At 35.6% G+C, this 19,317-nt stretch overlaps 1 protein-coding gene across 5 annotated transcripts in view; it reads left to right on the plus strand.

Annotated features, from left to right (window-relative positions):
- Window positions 1-19,317, plus strand: part of SERPINI1 (serpin family I member 1) — a 74,406-nt gene that overhangs the window by 53,564 nt on the left and 1,525 nt on the right. For all 5 annotated transcript variants that reach the window (XM_019735797.2, XM_019735777.2, XM_074327440.1 and 2 more), the window contains 2 exons: window positions 6,752-6,849; window positions 18,668-18,754. In XM_019735797.2, the coding sequence (XP_019591356.2) occupies window positions 6,752-6,849; window positions 18,668-18,754 (185 nt within the window). The remainder of the gene's footprint in view (window positions 1-6,751; window positions 6,850-18,667; window positions 18,755-19,317) is intronic.

Here is a 19,317-nt window from a genome sequence, read left to right on the forward strand (position 1 = left end):
TTCCTTCTGTTCCTCCTCCTCCTCCTCCTCGTCTTCCTCCTCCTCCTTCTCCTTCTTCTTCTCCTTTTTAAAAAGTATTCTTTCACACGCATGCAGTCCTGCCCAGAGACACAGGCTCTCTTGGTTCATTCAGTACTATTTAACAAGACCTTGTTTCAGCTATGAGTCAGTATTCTTAGCTTCATTTTAGAAGATTTTCCAATAGATTGTCTCTTAGTATCATTTCCCTTGAAAGTCTTCGGTAATTCATTAATATTTAAAGCTGATTGTATCTGGAAAAATCATCTCTGACATTGTTGGGAAAAGTGCAAGCAAGTCACTGTGCTAGTTGCAGAGACGCAACCCTAAATAAGCAAGAAGAAGCTTAACATCTCCCTGTGGCTGAAAGAATAAAATCCCTGCAGGGCTTGATGTTCTGACTACCATTCTCGTCCTCATCCCTACCTCTGGCCACTCAATACATCAAACATTTTGTAACATGTGCTGTCTGTGTGCTTGCAGTTATGCCAAAGACACGATGCTGTTTTCATGCCCCTGGTCTCTGTGTGTGGTTTTTGCATTGGCCTGAAATGTCCTCCTCACATTGCTTTGCCAGATTTATTTACTTAGCCTGCAGAGTGCAGCTCTGGCTCTTCTAGGAAGCCTTCCATGGAACTCCTGATGGAGCAGGTGACCCTCACTTTGGCCTCACTTACGCACGTCACTGTCATGACAATGCATTTATGTTATGACTGTATAATGAAATTACCCTTTTGTGAGTCTTGCTTTTCTTCTAGTGTAGAGACAGATCTCTCCCCCATAACGGAGGCACAATAAATGTTTGCAAAACCAAAACCAACTGAAGATATTTATTCTGTCCTTGAATACCTTAAAACTCTGTAAGGGAGCTAGAACAGTAAACACAAACAAGTTTATAAACGTAGTATGTAAATTCTGGACTAGAAAACAACACACACACACACACAAATAACAGATAAACATATATGTATGTGCATGTGGAAATACAGTTCTAACTCATTCCATATTAGGAAAATTATACAAAGAAGATTAATTAATATGAACATTGAAAGGTAATAAATAGGACATTTAGTATTAAAATTGAATTATTAAAAGTTCATTCATATTCTAATGTTAGAAATTGTCATTTAAAAGATACATATTATATAAATGCTTACTTTTCCAAAAAATACTTAGTTGATGTTTGCTTATGTTAATGGAAACTATTCAGAACTGTATACATTTTGGCTTGAAATATATATACACGTTATGTTACTGTTATGTATCCATAATACATAACTATGCATAATATATAGTCATACATTTCTTAGTCTACATATAAAACTTAAGATAATCATACTATAAATTGTTTGTGTTTTGTGGGATATTTTGGCTAAAATATTAAGCTTGCATAACTTTCCATTAGAATATATTTATGTAGAAAGAGTCCACTATACGTCTATTCTGAAGGAGAGGTAGTCAATAAATATCTAAGAAATACAACTAAACCAAGTTTTTTTTCTTTTTAATATATAATTGACATCTGCATGCTTATTATATAAACAATGTCTCTTAACTTTAAAAGAATTTACTTTTAAACTTAACAATTAAATTTAAATAACTCAGTCAGATCTAAACTCTCATCCAGACTTTTTATCATTAATTTTGTATTTTCCTTGCATTTTACAATGAATTCCTTTTGATAATATGAGAAATTCAGCAGTGTTAATTCTTCCCTTATTAAATTTTATGTATTAAGAGCAGCATCTCCAAATGCTTCAATTCTGTGAAGATTCAAAGTTGTTAGCAGTATTTTAACAGAATTCTAAATAAATGCTTAATAAGTATCACATATTCTATTTCAACCATATTCACTAGAAAATGTGGCCTCCAGGTCCTGTCCACTGAGAAACTGAATGTAGCAGCAGAAGAAAATTAATTTTTCATATTCTAAGAGATACTCTTCAATTATAAAATAGCTTAGCTCACTTGCTTATATTAATGCCTGTTACTATCCTAGGCACAATTAATTACCATGTAGCCAATTCTCTAGGAGTTCTACGAAATCTCCCTCTGCATGGCTAATGCATAGAGAGGAAGGCTAAAAACTGGAAAAGATAAATTTGGTTTCCCTTTTTAAGAGATTGACTGACTGTTTTTAAATATTTACATGTCAATGATAATCAACAAGAAACTATCCACCTCCTCCATTTTACAGCATTAGGAATGTTCAACGAGGGTAATGATTTATATGATCCAATTTTAGCAAAGGTGAAAATGGTCTAATAGCTGTGTTCTAGGTTTACTAAAGTATCTGTCTTAAATGGTTTATACAGTTTTATTCATATGGAGATTATTACCTGAAAATGCAACTTTGCATTTTTGTAATTTGACCAGTTCCTGTCCTGCTGACAGTACTTTTACTTTCTATTATACTAGATTTTATACAAATAGCTTTAAAATGTTTTCTTAAGATGTGTAGGGTATATTTGTGGAGGGGGGAGGGGAGTAGGGTCAATGACTTTTGTATTTTTGTTATTTTTTTCCCCCCTCAACAATAAATTCTACAGGACTCAGAAGCTGAATTGAAATGGTATTTTAATCCAAAATACAATAATCTATTCAGGAGAGAGTAAGATTGCTATATGGTATCACCAAATCCAGTGAAATACTACAAGGTTTATTCACAGTCACACATCTCTAAGATTTAAATGAGATTGTCAGATATTCTTCCAATTTATCCATGATAGCAAAAAGGGATAAAATATATGGCGATGGAAGGAGAACTGACTCTTGGGGGTGAACACACAATGTGATATACAGGTGATGTATTACAGAATTGTACACCTGAAACCTATGTAACTTTACTAACAATTGTCACCCCAATAAATTTTAAAAAATTAGAAAGAAAGAAAGAAAGAGAGAGAGAGAGAGAGAGAGAGAGAGAGAGAGAGAGGGAGGGAGGGAGGGAGGGAGGGAGGGAGGGAGGGAAGGGAAGGAAGAAGGAAGGAAGGAAGGAAGGAAGGAAGGAAGGAAGGAAGGAAGGAAGGAAGGAAGGAAGGAGGAAGGAAGGAAGGAAGGAGGAAGGAAGGCAGGAAGGAGGAAGGAAGGAAAGGAAGAAAGAAAGAAAAGAAGTTTGGCTAATATATAAAATATATACAATCTAAAAAGCACTTTAGAAAAATGGTTATTGCTATTATTGTTTATTTTTCAATGTGCATTTTAAGTCCTAGTATTTATCTTGTGTTAATCTATGGGTAGTTTTATATATACTTTTCTCTAGGTAGGATTTTTAAAAATCTGGTTCTAATGAACATTACCCTCTTCATTGTATTCTCCGGCATTTCAGTCTTTAATGATACAGTTTAAGTATAAGAAGAGTTTTCTAAAATCAAAAACAAATATCTTAATACTTGGAAGGCAGAGGTACCTGGCTGTAGTAGTACCTTTCATTCTGACTTTTGCTGTCTCAGATTTGCCATATGTGATCAGTGCTAGAAATCAAAGGATGTAAAGTCATTCTCTATTTTGTAACCAGAAATCACATTGTTATTTTGAAATGATTATCTACTAATAAAGTACTTCAGTTTCATGTTTGTAAAAAAAAAAAACAAAAAAAAAAAGCACAATACGTAAGCCATCAGATTTTGTTCTTTAACATCTACAAAGGGTTTGTTTAATTGCTTATAAATTTATAAATTTCCTTAAAGGTAATATATATACATATTTGTTCTTTTCTCACCTTTGCTCTCCATATATATCTACTCAGTCTCCAATGCTTCTTCCCTCTGCATACCTCTTCAACTTATTCAGATAAAAAGTTGCAAATACACAACTACATTGTAAGTCTTTGTTAAAGCAGGCATGCCTTTTGATTTTAAAAAGCAATTTTATAGATTTTCATATTTAAATTCAGTAGCTGAAGTATAAAATGTGCCTGTAGTTTGTTTGTTTGTTTTTAACTAAACCATTGTCAGAATTATAGTGATTAGTACTGGGGGGCTTTGCAGTTAGAAAAACCAATTCTGCCACTTCCTAGCTGTGTGACTAGGGCAAGTTGCTTAGCTTTGTTGAACTTCAGTTTGTTTTTTGTGGAATAGAAATCGTACCTATCTCATAGGATTGTGTGAGATTGTCATACAGATGATTGGATGAGTAAGGTACTATACATAAAAGGACATGCATAGTGTCTGGGACATAGAAAGCACTTAGTATATGGGACATAATGATTATTTAGGTCAGTATTATTCTATATTAAGAGGAAAGAGATAGTAATGGATAATAGCTATTTTTAAATAGTTTGACAAGGAAAAAAAGACAAAGAATGGATAAGTGGAAATTGTTTACATACTGTCTTCAACTTAGAACAAACACTACCATGACACCAACATTTTATTTCACTTCAACCTATATGCTTTGTCTTAGGCCAGATACCACAAATATTAAAATGAAAAAGATGCTAGAGTTGACTAATTTACAGTTAAAGTAGCAGGAATGAATTCAGCTATTTACTTAAATTACTCCACTACCAATAAAATGCAAATTTACAACACCTTAACATCTATAATAATGTGAATAGTATACATAAATGCAATAGAATAAGTATTATTGACAGTATCTGCCCTTTATTGCATGCCTGCTATATGCCAGGACCATCCTAAGACTTTTAAAAGCCTTATTTAACCCCCTCAATAATACTATGAAGTGGATATTATTATTATTGCCATTTTACATGTGCTAAAACTGAGGCTAAGAAATGAAGGAACATGCCCAAGTTCAGTCTGGGTAAGTTACCATCTGCGCCTAAACAACCAGCCTCAGAAGTGTGAAACAAACCAAATTGTTTTAAGAGGTAAAAAGAATCCCCCACTGATATCTTCCCTTAAGTTTCTATTTTAGGAGAATTAGAACATACGTCCTATGACCTGGACCCATATCCCTGTATGACCTTTCTGCTCCTAAGTTTCTTCTTCTATTAACTGAGGATAATTATAATATTTACCTCAAAGGGCTCTGATGTTTTTTAAACTAATCTGTTTTTCCTACTCTTGGAACAGTTCCTAGTATATCATAAGCTCCATATTAGTGACTAAAAGATAAATTAATCATAATAGTAACAGAGTGTACACACACACAGACATACACACACAAACACCTTAATAAAGCCATCAAATGTACACTCCAAGACATTCCATACTTTCCTCTCATCCCCTTTTTGTACTTTCACAATCAATATCTGCTTTTTATAGAAAATATGGGATCGAATATATGGTGATGGAAGGAGAACTGACTCTGGGTGATGAACACACAATGGGATTTATAGATGATGTAATACAGAATTGTACACCTGAAATCTATGTAATTTTACTAACAATTGTCACCCCAATAAATTTAATAAAAAAAAAAAGAAAATAAACATTAAGTCCATGTTAAAGTGTAGGATATAGCTAAAATTTAGTACTTAGTTTAATATGTTTACTATATATTTACTCCACTGTTGGTCATATTTTTCCATAAACATGAACCTGTTAAAACTATTTTCCCATGATCATTCCTCTTGGTGTCTTGAGTCTCGTTTATAGCCATCATTCCCTGTTATTCTCTAAAAACTAAACATCAGAAGTGATGCTAATATAACTTTTAGTGACTTTCACTAAATAGCTAAGAGACTTAGCTCTTTTAAGGATACAGACATTGCCTAAAAACTTATGATCTGTATTGATGAGGAGGCAACATATAAGTTAAAAAAAAATATTTAGTTCTAACTAGTTGTTTTCAGTTTTTATAAAAATTAATAAAGCCCTTTACTTTTTAAAAAATGCATTTTTTAATACATCCATTTGGTCCATATGGTTTACTATAATAGAAAGATGAGTAATACAATTCATTATTTTGGGAGATATTCCATTTTAGGAACAATCTGGATTTCTGTTGATACAATTTTTTTAAAAGTTAGTATTCTGTTTATGACCACTGTAGTTACTTTTAAGTTTTTCAATGATGTTTTATTTCTTCTTATAAGAGTGAGACAAATTTTTGTGTAATAATTCATAAAATCCATTGAAACAAAAAATATTTACTATTCTTTTGTTTAAAAAAATCTCTACTGTAATTGTAAAAGTGCATAGTTTTTAAGATGTAATATGTAACTCACTTTCATTGATTAACAGTTTTTCTGTGTGCTAGCAGGAGAAATTGTATATGTAAACCATATCATGATATACGTAAACTATATCATGGTAGTTTTTATGTTTCCTTTCTCTGATTTGTATGGAGTTGAAATGTTGGATGTAGTTAACGCTTTCCATAGTGTGGAAAGTTGACCAGGATACTAAGAAGAGAATGAAATACCTCGGGTAAATGTATGATTAATCATTACCAGCTTAAAAAGTCAAATATAGAAGTAGGTCATAGACTATTGAAAGCTATTCATTTACAAGTTTTACATAGTACAGTGGTAATGATTCTTGATCTCAAAACTCATTTTTCTACCATACATTGTGATTTTGTGTCCATTTTATATATTTTTCCTAATTAATAATTTAGTACTATTGTGTTATGTTATTCTCCGATTCCCCGTTTTACAAGCACAATCAAATATTACTTGCAGTTAAAAGCCAGTTTTAGTATAATTTACCTTCTATAAAACCGACTTTAAAAATCATATCTAATATTTTATTCTTGTCCGTGATACTGTAACTAAACACTTTTAAAGTGCCGTAACTAAATATTTTTTCCCCTATGTGTTCTCCAGGTTCACAGTGGAACAGCAAATTGATTTAAAAGATGTTTTGAAGGCTCTTGGAATTACTGAAGTTTTCATCAAAAATGCAAATTTGACAGCCTTGTCTGGTAGGAAATAAACATCAATTTAAAAAAATTTTATACCACAAAAGCTTTTAAAAATGATGATGCTGAATCCCTTGTATTATATTACCCTTTATATATTATGCAGTTCTGAGGTAAAATATAGCTATCATTTGCCAGTTAAATACAACAAACACATTTAACTTCTATAAGTAAAGCTATGAATAATCATAACATTAAGCTTATATTATTCTGGTTCATGTCTTATTTTCAATAGCAGATTATATTCTCTACAAGACCTGTCTTACACATCTTTTAACTCCCATCCCATCTGGCACAATGCTTTGTAGAGTAGATAATCAATAAATGTGTTGATTGAATATCTCAAAATGTCTGGTTATAATACATCATATAGGAAGGAAGAAGGAAGAGAGGATGAGTGTCTGCTGTAAAAGCTAGACACATTTTAAAATAATGCCTAGTGAGATGATGTGAATATTATTCTAAGTCTTTAATAAAAAACAGTGGTTTTGAAGAAGTAGCTTTGAAATATACCTAGCAAATTTGACACTGAGTAATTTATTTAAATATTGCAAGAAAAAAATCCAGTTAAATTATTTGATTCAAATGCCCTAATTTGTTCAGGGTAAAAATCATAACATGTTAGTAACACTGAAGTACTTAGAACATGTAAAATCCTTTTGGAAATATTTTTAAGCAGCTAATGATAAGACATTTATCATTGAAATAAGGTACCTGTGAGTTTAAGACTCAGCTTATATAATGATTACTTCTATTTCTATAGAACACGGAAAATAATCTGGTTTTTTTTTTCATGAGATAAAGTCAACTACATATCAAGATAAAAGAAACTCAACATGTAAAGCATCTTTATATGCAATTTATTGAACCCAATTCTCCAACTAGACAGAGCTGAGGTGATAGAAGATTCCTTAGCAGTTCATGAGTTACAGGAAAGAATTGAGTTTTCCTCTCCTGAAGTAGCAGGAAAATCAATCTGAGCAAAAAATAGCTTCTAAACCTGGAGTGTGAGGACTCATGGACTGAGTTCAGAGGAGTGGATGCCTCCATCCCTGAAACTGCGTATAGGGGTACGGAGGAAGAGAGACAGAGAGAGAGAGAGAGAGAGAGAGAGACTGGGTGGAGAGAGACTGGTCATAATTTTCAATAAATTCTCAAGGGGTCTACAATCAAAAAAGGCCTGTCCTCTCAGATTTAGGATTGGGCAGATCGTTTTCTAAGCAGCAGCCAGCTTCCAGCAATGAGATGACACTGATGCACTTGATACTACAACTTCTACCCCTCAGTAAGAGAGCTTACGTCACAAAACACTAGTAGAGCTGTTCTAAATGTCTACTATATAAACATTCCTGTCCACACAAAGAAATGAATTTTCCCTGAGTAAAGGTTTTCGTGACTTACATCCAGCAACTAAGGCTATGAACTCTTCAGTGAGATTGTCAGGAAGATAGGATGGTTAGAGATTCCAAAGGTCATGGGTACGTTTGTGTTTGAGTCAGAAATACATTCACGGCTCAAGTACAGTATAAAGTTCCTATGCTCCCTTAGGAACTGAGAGAATCTGTCTACAATACTGGCCAAATTCCAAATGGATAATTACATTCTGCTGTCTTACCATGGCGTTATTTTCACTTTGATTAGAGATTCCTTCTTCACTTTTTCACCCAAACATCTAGTCAGTTATTTCAGACGCATAGAACATCTGCTGCTTTTCAGTCCTGAGAGAGTAGCACTGCCATGGCAAATCAGTTATGGTGGTCAGGGTAGCTTAAACTTTTTTTACATATCTGGAAGGTTTATAACATAATATTTAATCACCTTTACTATGTACAGAGAGAGTACACCATAGATATATATTATGAATGCAGATGGTTTGGAGATTAGAAATCACAATAAGATCTTTTAGAGTTCCTATACTCTATATCAGGGGTGTCCAAACTTTTTTCAACGTTTTTCACCAAGGGCCATATGCGGTAAAATACATAAACAGCCAGGCCACTCAGTCGAGGTGAAGTACGTATTGCCTCACCTGGTTTATTTAAGTAAACTAAATATATTTTTAGAATTTGCTGCGGGCCAATTAAAAATGGATTGTGGGCCACAGTTGGCCCGCGGGCTGCAGTTTGGACACCCCTGCTCTATACGCAAAACCTCTGTTTGATCAAATCTCCATCAGAATTGAATCCTTCTGAGCATCCTGCTCCCAGATTCATGCCTGGTACCTGGCATGGGGCTGACACATAGTTGGTACACAGTACCTGTTCGTTAAGTGATAAAATGAGGGGTGGGGAGGAGGGAAGAGGTTTCCTTGGGACCACTTTATACATTACATTTCTTTGAACATTAACTCCTTAAAACATCAGTAAGAAATCCAGGATTGGCCATCCTCAAACCCAATTCAATTCTTAGGATAACTTGATGAAAGATCTAAAGCCAGCCTCTCAAGCTTTCAATGGGAATTCTTTGATTCTTAAATTTCTAGTTTTATCTGAGTCTTGGCGGCCCCAACATTCCAGCCAGCCACCCCAACCAATACCCAATACATCCTTCTCTCTCTTTCTCTCTCATATACACGCACACACACACATTAATGTATGCATCATTCATTCAAAAACTATCTAGTGACACAACCATAACACTTGCCTCTATGTTTCCTCTGAATTCAGTACATTTATTCCCTGCATCATCTATTTGGGCACCGTATTCTCTGCCTTATGTGCTTGGTATCCTTTTCACATGTCTAGTTGTTGCATCTCCAAATAATGATTCAAGTGTCTATGACACTTAGTCCTCCCCAGAAGTATCCAGGAAAATTATTAGCATATATTATTTGGTTATTATCTCCTACTTTAATGAGAACTTCATGGTGTTTAAGATGTATAGCATTAATTATATTCAATGCTATATCTCTTTCATTTAACAACTCTTTGAGAAGCAGATAGTGTGAGCAAAGTACTATGTCATAAAAATGAAAGAGCGATTAAAATATCATACCTCCTCTAAAGAAACACGCAGACTTGTGGGGAGAAGGACGTAACAGCTGGAATTAATAAACGGAGCAGTGACTAAAATGTTTTAATAGCACAGGGGTTCTCAACCAGGACTATTTTTCCCTCCACGGGACAACTGACAATAGCTGGCAACCTTTTGGGTTGTCGCTACTGGGGAGTGCGGCTGATAATTTGGGTGCAGAGGCCAGGGATGAAGTTTACATCCTTGTGATCTACACTGCACAGCACAGTCCCCACAACAAAGAATCATCGTGCCCAAAATGTCCATAACGATGAGGTAAGAAACCCTATACTAGAGAAAGCGCTATGGAAGCAGAAGCAGAGAGAGGAAAAAAAAATCGAAGAGCAAAATGGGAGCATAGTATTTGGTCTAAAGATGGAGGAGAAGAATATAGGGATGTATTAAGTTATTAAATGCATAGAACATTTTTGAACAACATCTTAGAAAGTAATAGCAGTGGTTGGCTCTAGAATATGGGACAGAGGTTCTTTGATAACAGGAGTTTTTGTTTCACGTGCCACTGTGTATACTGTTTGGAATTTTACTTTATTATTTCTTCAGTTAAAATTCTTAAAAACTGAGAAAAACTTTTAAAAATAACATTATTAGATTTTGTAAATTCAAAAGCACCCAGAAAATGATTAGGTACTACTGTGATACTGCTACATTCTCCAATTATGTAATAAAATTTTCATCTCTCTTCAAAAATAAGAAATGTGATTTACTGGTGGATAAAAACAAAAACAACCTCGGCTTCATGTTCTGCTTCTGGAAAAAGAGTGACTTGAGAATCCTTTGCTAAGACCCTTTGAATCCACTCTTTTATTTTCTATTTCATGACATCCACCTTCATTTCAGAGTCCCATTACTGCTGCCCTGGACTATTTCAATAGCCTCCTAAGTGGTTTCCAATCTCTCTTCCATTTAATCTGTTTTATCTACCACTTATCTACTATTACTGAGATTAATCACCTTAAAACTCACTCACAGATCATTCCAGTTCCTGTTCAAAGCCTCCCTTCAGCCAGCTGTGTACTGTCCACTGCGGGGCATTCAGACCTCAGCCCCCCATCAGCTTTAACTCTGGCTAATTCCTTACACAGCTTGTGCCCCAGCAAAACTGAACATGCCCTCTGGGCCACACATCTCCCCAGTGCCCCATCTTTATGAAATCTCTCCTACCCAAAATACCTCTATAACTGGGCCTCAGCTCACATATCCCTGACTTTTTCAAGCCTCCATGATTACAACAACCAGAAATAGTCACTCTTTCTTAAATTCTACAATATTCTGCACTTCACTTTGTGTCACATTTCACATCTGATCTCATATTATCGTTACTTATGCATCTGATATTCCCTGCCAGAATTTCAACCCACCAAAGATTGATCCCTCTGTGTGCTTAGGAAGCACCCAGCACTGTGCTTTTCCCTTTGTACTCACTGAATAAGGAATGAATCAGATGAGATGCTCTGTATTTATTGTATCTATATTTTTCATATCAGTTTAATATCCATTGCTTTTAATGTCGAATTTCATTAACATAAAGCATAGTAAGCATTCATACAATAAACATGGAATGTAGAGAGTGCTGAGAAACATTTTCTTCCTGGGCTGGATGTAAAATGCTCATCTAGTTGAAGTAAGGATCCTTTTATAGAGTAGGGCTATTTTTGTAATGGAAATGAATGACTGTCAGCATTTCGATTAATAGATAATCCTCTTGGAAGGTGTAAGGAGAAGGAGAAAGTGAGTACTAAATCCTTCAGCATGAAGTACGAGCTTTAATAAAGGAGCCAATAAAATAAAGGAGTTAAGAAGACACAGCAGAAGCCATATCCAGGTCAGACTCAAGAGCTTAGATTTATGCTGGACTGACTCTTACACCCTGCCCTTGTTTGTTCTCTTTCTCCTTGTACCTGTAAGCTGGAGGGATAGATTTATCTTTCAATGCCATAATTCCATTTCTGCTCCTACTTTCTTACCTGGACTGTTGCAACAGTTAAGCTTGATCTTCCTGCCCCTAGCTTTCTCTCATCCAATTCACCCTTTACAGCTTCTGCCTCAGGTGTCTTCTAAAATCAAAGCAGTTGTGTTCCTTTACTTCTGGATAAAGCCCAGCTTTCTAGCATCATGGTCCAAGCTCTTAGATCAGGTGCATCCCCTGCCACTCCCACCTCCTCATAGCCCAGGCTCTACTTGGACTTGGGTCTTCCCCACTGCTTCTCTCACTTTGCAAACATAACCCTCTGCTTGGAATGCCCTTGCCCCCTTCTCTGACCCTCACCCTTCTGCTTATTTTTCAAGACCCAGCCCAAATGTCACCACTTCTGAGAAACTTTCCCTGATATCTCGCTCTTCCTAGATGATTTACTTTCCCTCATTCAGAGTCTCATAGTGCAAAGTGCTATCACACATTTTACCTGTTCCTTAGATTATTTGTTCACATATGTGTCTCTGTCCTCAGAAGCAGGGACTGGGTCATAGACATCTTTCTGTCCTCAGAGCCCAGCATGGTATGGGGAGGAAGACAGATACTGGGTGTGTGTGTGCTGTGAGGAGATGGTGCTGGCCCTGCCTTGCGCCACATGTGGGGGCTTCTCTCAAACCTCCAGCCCTCCTCACTCCTCCTGCTCCAGACACACAGGCCATCTCCTGTCTCCTTGAACACGTCTGGCTTGTGTCTGCCTCTGCACTAGGTTTTCTTCCATTGGAAGCTCTACTTTGAGATCTTCCCATCACTGGCTCCTTTGTAGTCTTTAGGTCTCAGCTCAAATTGACCTCATACATGCCTTTCCTAACAGCCTGTGCTAAGAAGCTCCTCTTCCATGCTCTAGTTACCAGCCAACACAATACTTTATCTTATTTCTTAGTTACATTTACCACACCCCGAAATTGTGGTCATGTATTGATTTGCTTTTATATTGTTCTTGTCATTTATTGTCCTAACCCCATTAGAAGGAAATATTTAGTTCACCAAGGTATACCCAGTGCATCAGCTATGTTTGGCTCATAGGAGGTGCTTAGTACATGAATGCATGAATAAATGAATGAATGAGTGAATGAATGCATGAATAAATGATATTTGCTGGTCTATAACAAAATCTATCCAGAAAAACAAACAAACTATTCCTACCTTGAAGGAACCCAAATTCTAAAAACCTTTCTAAAGTTCGCGGGCCGAAGCTAAAAATATTTTAGCAACTTAAGTGCAGAAATGCTTTTGATATTCTGGCGTTCTGTTATGGAACAGTTTTTATTTTGTTATTTTAAGCATGTCCTTCCTGACGCAGACATCTATGTAAATTGTCTGTATTTGGGAACAGTGCCACAAAGGAAGTAACAGCATCCACTTGCATCTGAGGGCCATCCTGCCAACATTATGCTAAGCACAGATACTTAGAGGCTTTGGTGCCCTGCACAATACCTCACACAAACAGGGTACTCACTACATATTTGCTCAATGCTAAGTATTTTGCCCTGCTTCTTTTAGAAGAGCTTGAATTATAGCCCAGCTCTTCTCTGGGGAACCTAGCGTTTTACTGGCCCAGTTCCCATCTTACCCCTGCGAAAAGCCTGGCTCCACACTGCCCCAAGGAAAGCGGGAGCCGTCATTTGGCAGCAACATCTGTTGTGGCCACGATTAGACTGCTTGGGGCCAGTATGATTTTTTTTTTTTTTGGTAGCTCTGTTTGCCTTTGACTTATTTATTTTCTTTTTTAGAGAATAGTTAACTTTTCTCTAGCCAATAAGATGAGCTTATCAGTGTAAAATAAATCTCCTTAAGTCCTATCACATTATCATTCATCAAATATCTGAGTGAGAACTTGGTGCCTGGCAGTGTGCAAGGAATTGATAAGAGATGAATAGGACAAACAAGGTCCAGGCCCTCGAGAAAGGGTATGGCCTAGCACGAAACATGACTGGCACATAATTACATGACGATGAGCTATTACACGACGGAAGGCAAGCATAGGAAGCTATAAGCTCGCCTGTATCCTTGCATGACCTGATCTCTTTCTAAAATTTAGTGACAACAGAAACATTCTTGATGAAACCACTTTGGGCTTATATTTTATTTTAACCTTTCTACTTGAAGCTTGCCCCAAAAGAAAAAAAAAATCATTTTTTCCCCTTCGGTATCTGTGATGTAATTTCTTATTTGTTACGTTCTCTGCCTCTTGTATATGCAAAGGATACTGTTTCTCTGAAGGCTAAGGGTTCTGAGGTCTTGTTTACATGTGTAGACCTTTGCTGTCCATCATGCATCAGTTAACCACCCCAGAGGGCTGGGACACTGGATTGGATCTTTATTTTGCTGTCTTTGAAATGTATACAATGACACGGGTCTGGTGGATACAATTCCCTTTGCTCTTCTACTTGATTATATTTTTAAGTTATTTAGTGTGTGTGTGGTCTTTGTATTCTTTCCTTCTCTGGTGCTGTTCTCCATCAATTACCTAGAGCATCTACTTTGGATTAGTGCCATATTTTATTTATTACAGGAATCAACTGTATAGCAATAATTATGAACAGAATTGTGGTCATGGTGCCCAGAGCGTGACAACACCCCAAATCCTACGAAATAGCTGACCTTTTCATTCAACTATTAATACATTTCTGTTTATGCTGTGGACTGGGTTAAATACTGGAAAATTACACATTACCAGGAAACTCCCTCTACTAGGGTAGTTCATTTATTAGGCCTACTGAATGCCAGAAGCCAGGGATACTAAAGGGAATGACACAATCCTTGTTTTAAGGAAGCTGACAGTCCAGAAAGAGAGAGTGATCAATACCACTATGATATACTATGAAGACGTCAATAGAATTAGGTCCTGGGTTCAGTGGGGAAGAGTGGTCAGCTCTCCTTTAGTGGGGGATAGAAATCAGAGGAGAGCAGAAAAGGCCTGGTAGGCCTCGAAGCTGAGCCTTAAATGTAGATTAGCTGTCTGACTGAACAACAACAAGGGGTAAGGGAGTTTCTAGAGAAGCAAAGACACAGAAATGATAAAGTTTGGTAGGTTCAGGCTATTGGAGTTCAAATACACTGCAGCACAGGGTATGAAGTGAAGAATGCTACATGAATGAAGGAGAAGCGACCTAATAGAGGCCCTCTTATTGAATACTGAGCAGCTACAGGGGGATGAGAGATACTGAAATAGAGATGGGAGATAGAGCAAGCAGGAGAGGGGGTAAACATGTTTAAGTAGGGTAGTGGCTTAAATTGGTTTCTATTTTGATAAGATCATCCCAGAGATGCTTTAATATAAACTCGAGTCTGTTAGAGCTGTTCTCAACTGCGGTGTCATGACACATTGTGACAACGTTGAAATTCATTTTATAAAAATATTTGTATATCTTGCTGGATTTAATTTTCTGATAAAAATGAACTTTTATCTCCATGGTATTAGGTGAGTTTGGTTAATGATATTTTTTCTCTCTTAAGACTGCCCTTGCTCAATTTTAATATCAACGTAAGACTTAGATTACTTTTTCTAGAATCTAGAAAGGTCTTATAACAGAAATTTTTATCTGTTCCTTAAAGATTTGGTTATTATCATTCAGCAAACCCTCTAGACTTGGAGTCTTTAATTCTGAGGATGAGGGAAGTTTTTCTCTACTGATTCAACTAGTACTTTAATGCTTACTTGATTATCCAGATCTTCTATTTTTTTTCCCTTGGTTCAATTTATAATTTATACATTTCTGTAAAAAATTGATCATAAGCCTATTCATTTTCAAAGTTATCTGCATAAAGAAATACAAGAATCTTTTAGGGGAGATGGAAACATTCTGTATCTTATTTGTGGAGGTGGGTTCACAGATATATACATCTATCAAAACTTACCAAACTGTGTATTGTATAGAGATACAGTTTATAGCAAATAAATCATACCTCACAAAGTTGGTTAATATTTATCTGCAGAAAATTATACATAGCACTTTTTGTGATTTTAATAAAATTACCTTCTGTATCTTTAGATTTGTTCTCCTTTTTTTTGGTCTTAATATTGTTTATTTGGGCAATCTCTCTTTCTTCTTCAAGCATCTGGTTAAAAATCTGTCCATTTCATTATCTTTTAAATAACTAGCTCTCTGGGAGAACCCTTAGTATCCTTGTCTTGACTTTTCTGCCACAGTTCCTTACCACCATTTTGTATAAGTAAAAGAAAGCATATGAAAGGATAGGTGATTAGAGGAGGGTACTCTTGGGGCAGAGGCCAGAGTTGAAGGAACAAGATTCTTTTCTCTCAAGTTGCCTACTGAAGCCAGCAGATCAGGTTCAGGAGTTACTGGAGGTAGTTTCCTCTATGCAAATTGATGTGGCTGAAATATCATTAGGTGTTTTTGAGAACTCCCCTCAGAATATTTGAAGAGGACTTAGCTGGCGATGTGGACACTCATTACCCTTCAGGAACTGGGTTCTGTCACTTTTGCATTCAGGGCCGTAATATTGGCTCTTAGTGGATGACCCGATCAGACTGATGAAAATGCACAGCAGAGTCTGAAAATCATACAGCATCAGTTAACTACTAAATCGTTAATGTGTTTTACTGTCTTGAAAATCATGTGTTTGTTTTGCCAATTAAATACGTTTGACTAGTTATAAAGGCAATTTATAATTTTATTTTTATTCATTGAAAAACTAGTCTTCTGGATTTGAAGGAGCTAATTATACTTAATTGTTTAATGTAAAATCTTTATTGCTTTTTATTTTTCTTCTAGTCATCAAATGCATTCTAGAAGAAAATGTCATAATATGTGAGATGGACTATTTCGCAATGCAATGCTTATATCTGAACACTAAAGATGAGCTTAGAAAGTAATATCCCTATTAAAAGAATATTCAGAGATGCCTCTCAGTTGTCTTGGATTTTATTCAGAATAAGCAGGTGCTGTGCAACAGATGTACCAAAAACGTTGTTGAACATCATTCCCTATCCATATAAGATAATTACGTATTTTTGAAAACTTGAAAGGAAAATGAGTGTTGTGGATAGGACTTTGTTACTTATGGAATATTACTAAGCAGCCTAATGGGAAATCAACTGTGCTTTTACTAATACTGATCGGTGCTGGTCATCAGCAATGAAGTTATTTATCTTAAATTTGAATTATACCTCCAAGAATTGGAAAAAAGGTTGGGAGAACAAACTTGAGTAAACTACCCTGTGCTATTTTTTTTTTTTTTTTTGTATTTGAGGTATCTTTTGTTTGTTTTGTTGACTGTTGGGGATAAATTGGAAACCTAAGGCTAAAGGCCACTCTATTGTATAGTTTGCCAGGACTGACCTAACCAAGTACCACAGACTGAGTGACTTGAACAATGGACATCTACTTTCTAGTAACAGTTCTGGAGACTGGAAGTCTGAGGTCAAGGTGTCTTTGGAGTTAGTTTCTTCTGAGTCCTCTTTCCTTGGCTTGTAAATGGCTACCTTCTCCCTATGGCTTCACATGTTGTCAAGGTTTTCCAAAGAAACAGAACAGGAAAATCTCTATCTAGATCAAATCTATCTATCTATCCATCTAGCTAGCTATGCATATTTATGCATATCTATCTGTCTGTCTATCTATCAATCATCATCATCTATTGAGAGATGTAGTATAAGAAATTGGCTCACACAGTGTAGCGACTTTGGAAATCCAAAATCTAAAGGGTAGGCAGACAGGCTGAAGACTCAGGGAATAGTTTCAGCTCAAGTACAAAGGCAGTGGTTGGCAGAATTCCTTCGTGTTCATAGAAAGTCAATCTTTGGTCTATTAAGGTCTTTAGCTGATTGGATCATGCTTTACTCAAAGTCCACCAACTTAAATGTTAATTTCATCCAGAAAGCATCTTCACAGAAACACCCAGAATATGTTTGACTATCTGGACACTGTGGCCCAGCCAAGTTGATACATACATTTAACCATCACACGTGGTCTTCCCTCTGTACCTATCTGTGTCCAAATTTCCTCGTCTTATAAGGACACCAGTCATAATTGGATTAAGGCCCACTGTATTGACCTCATTTTAACTTAAATCTATCTCCAAATACAGTCATGTTTTGAAGCCTTGAGGGTTAGAAATTCAACATATGAAGTTTGAGAGAACACAAGTCAGCAGATAACCACCATTAATTTAAAAATAAGCATAAATAGAAAGATAATTCAAAGGGAAAAGCAGTCCTCCTAATATTGAAAATATGTTATTTCCTCTGACTTTAGGGTATTCCTCAAATAAGCCAATTAACTGGATGCAATGTAAAGTAACTTTTTTATATGTTCACATTTCTACAACTTAAAAACAATTTTATTTTTCTTTGCCAAGGTTATTTACATTACAACAATAATTAGAGATTAGATTTTTTTTAATGCTTTTTCTGGTTATATCTAGATTTCTATCTTTTTTTTGTGTGTGTGTGTTTGCAAATTTCAAACTAGAGCACAACATGTAAGATGTTTTCATACTGCGCTATGAACTAATTTGAAGTTGCTATTAAAACAGACACTTTCTGCTTTTTCTGGCAATATAAGAAATAAGCAATAAGAAAATTACCAATAAAAATGAAGAGAAAATTAACAAGAGAATATGAAATGAGGACAATCAGAATACACATTTTCAATGGTTCTCTCAAATCATAAATGTAATCTTACAACATTATATCTTATGTTTTACATCATTATGTTTATATCATATATTAGTATCTTATGCCTCTTCTTATATTTTTCAAATCCATTTAACTAAAGGTTAAAATGCTTCCCTACCTCTGCCACTGAAGAAATGCTTGTATTATCTTTTTTTTTTTTTTTTTTTTTTTTGCAGATAACAAAGAGATTTTTCTTTCCAAAGCAATTCACAAGTCCTTCATAGAGGTTAATGAAGAAGGCTCCGAAGCCGCTGCCACCTCAGGTGCCAAGCTGTTTTCTAAAATCTTCTCATCTTTTCTAGATTTGTATTTTTGAAGCAATCTTGGGCAGGGGATAGGGGTCATTTTTAGAACCCAACCATAAAACTGACTCTTCTCTGGCTCTGCTCTAACTTAGAAGTATAGCTAAAACTAGCTAGAATGTTCTAAACTCACTCTAGTGCCCCATGTGGCGTGACTCCCACCTCCCATTTTCTAATGAAAGGTGGGAGGACATTTGGCAGCTCTGTAGAGTAGACTTTCATGCTCTGCTGCCTGTTTCAATGTTTTAAATATTTCCCTGCTGCCCACTGAAACATTTTCTTCCTGCTTAATTACTTGTGCAGATTAGTTTTTAATTTTGTCAGTGAAAGGTTTTGATTTTTTAAAAGCATATACATGAACAAGAGCATATGATAGCAAGTAATAAATAACTTTAACTGAATTATAATACTAATAAAATCACAATTTTAAATAAATAATTCAAAAAAATTGCCATAAATCATGTGTCCAAAGCCAAAAGGCAAATGTCCTTGGTCATTTTGATCATTCTGACTTCCCTAGTTAA

Source organism: Rhinolophus sinicus, linkage group LG01 (assembly GCF_036562045.2).
Source record: "Rhinolophus sinicus isolate RSC01 linkage group LG01, ASM3656204v1, whole genome shotgun sequence".
Taxonomy (NCBI): Eukaryota; Metazoa; Chordata; class Mammalia; order Chiroptera; family Rhinolophidae; genus Rhinolophus; species Rhinolophus sinicus.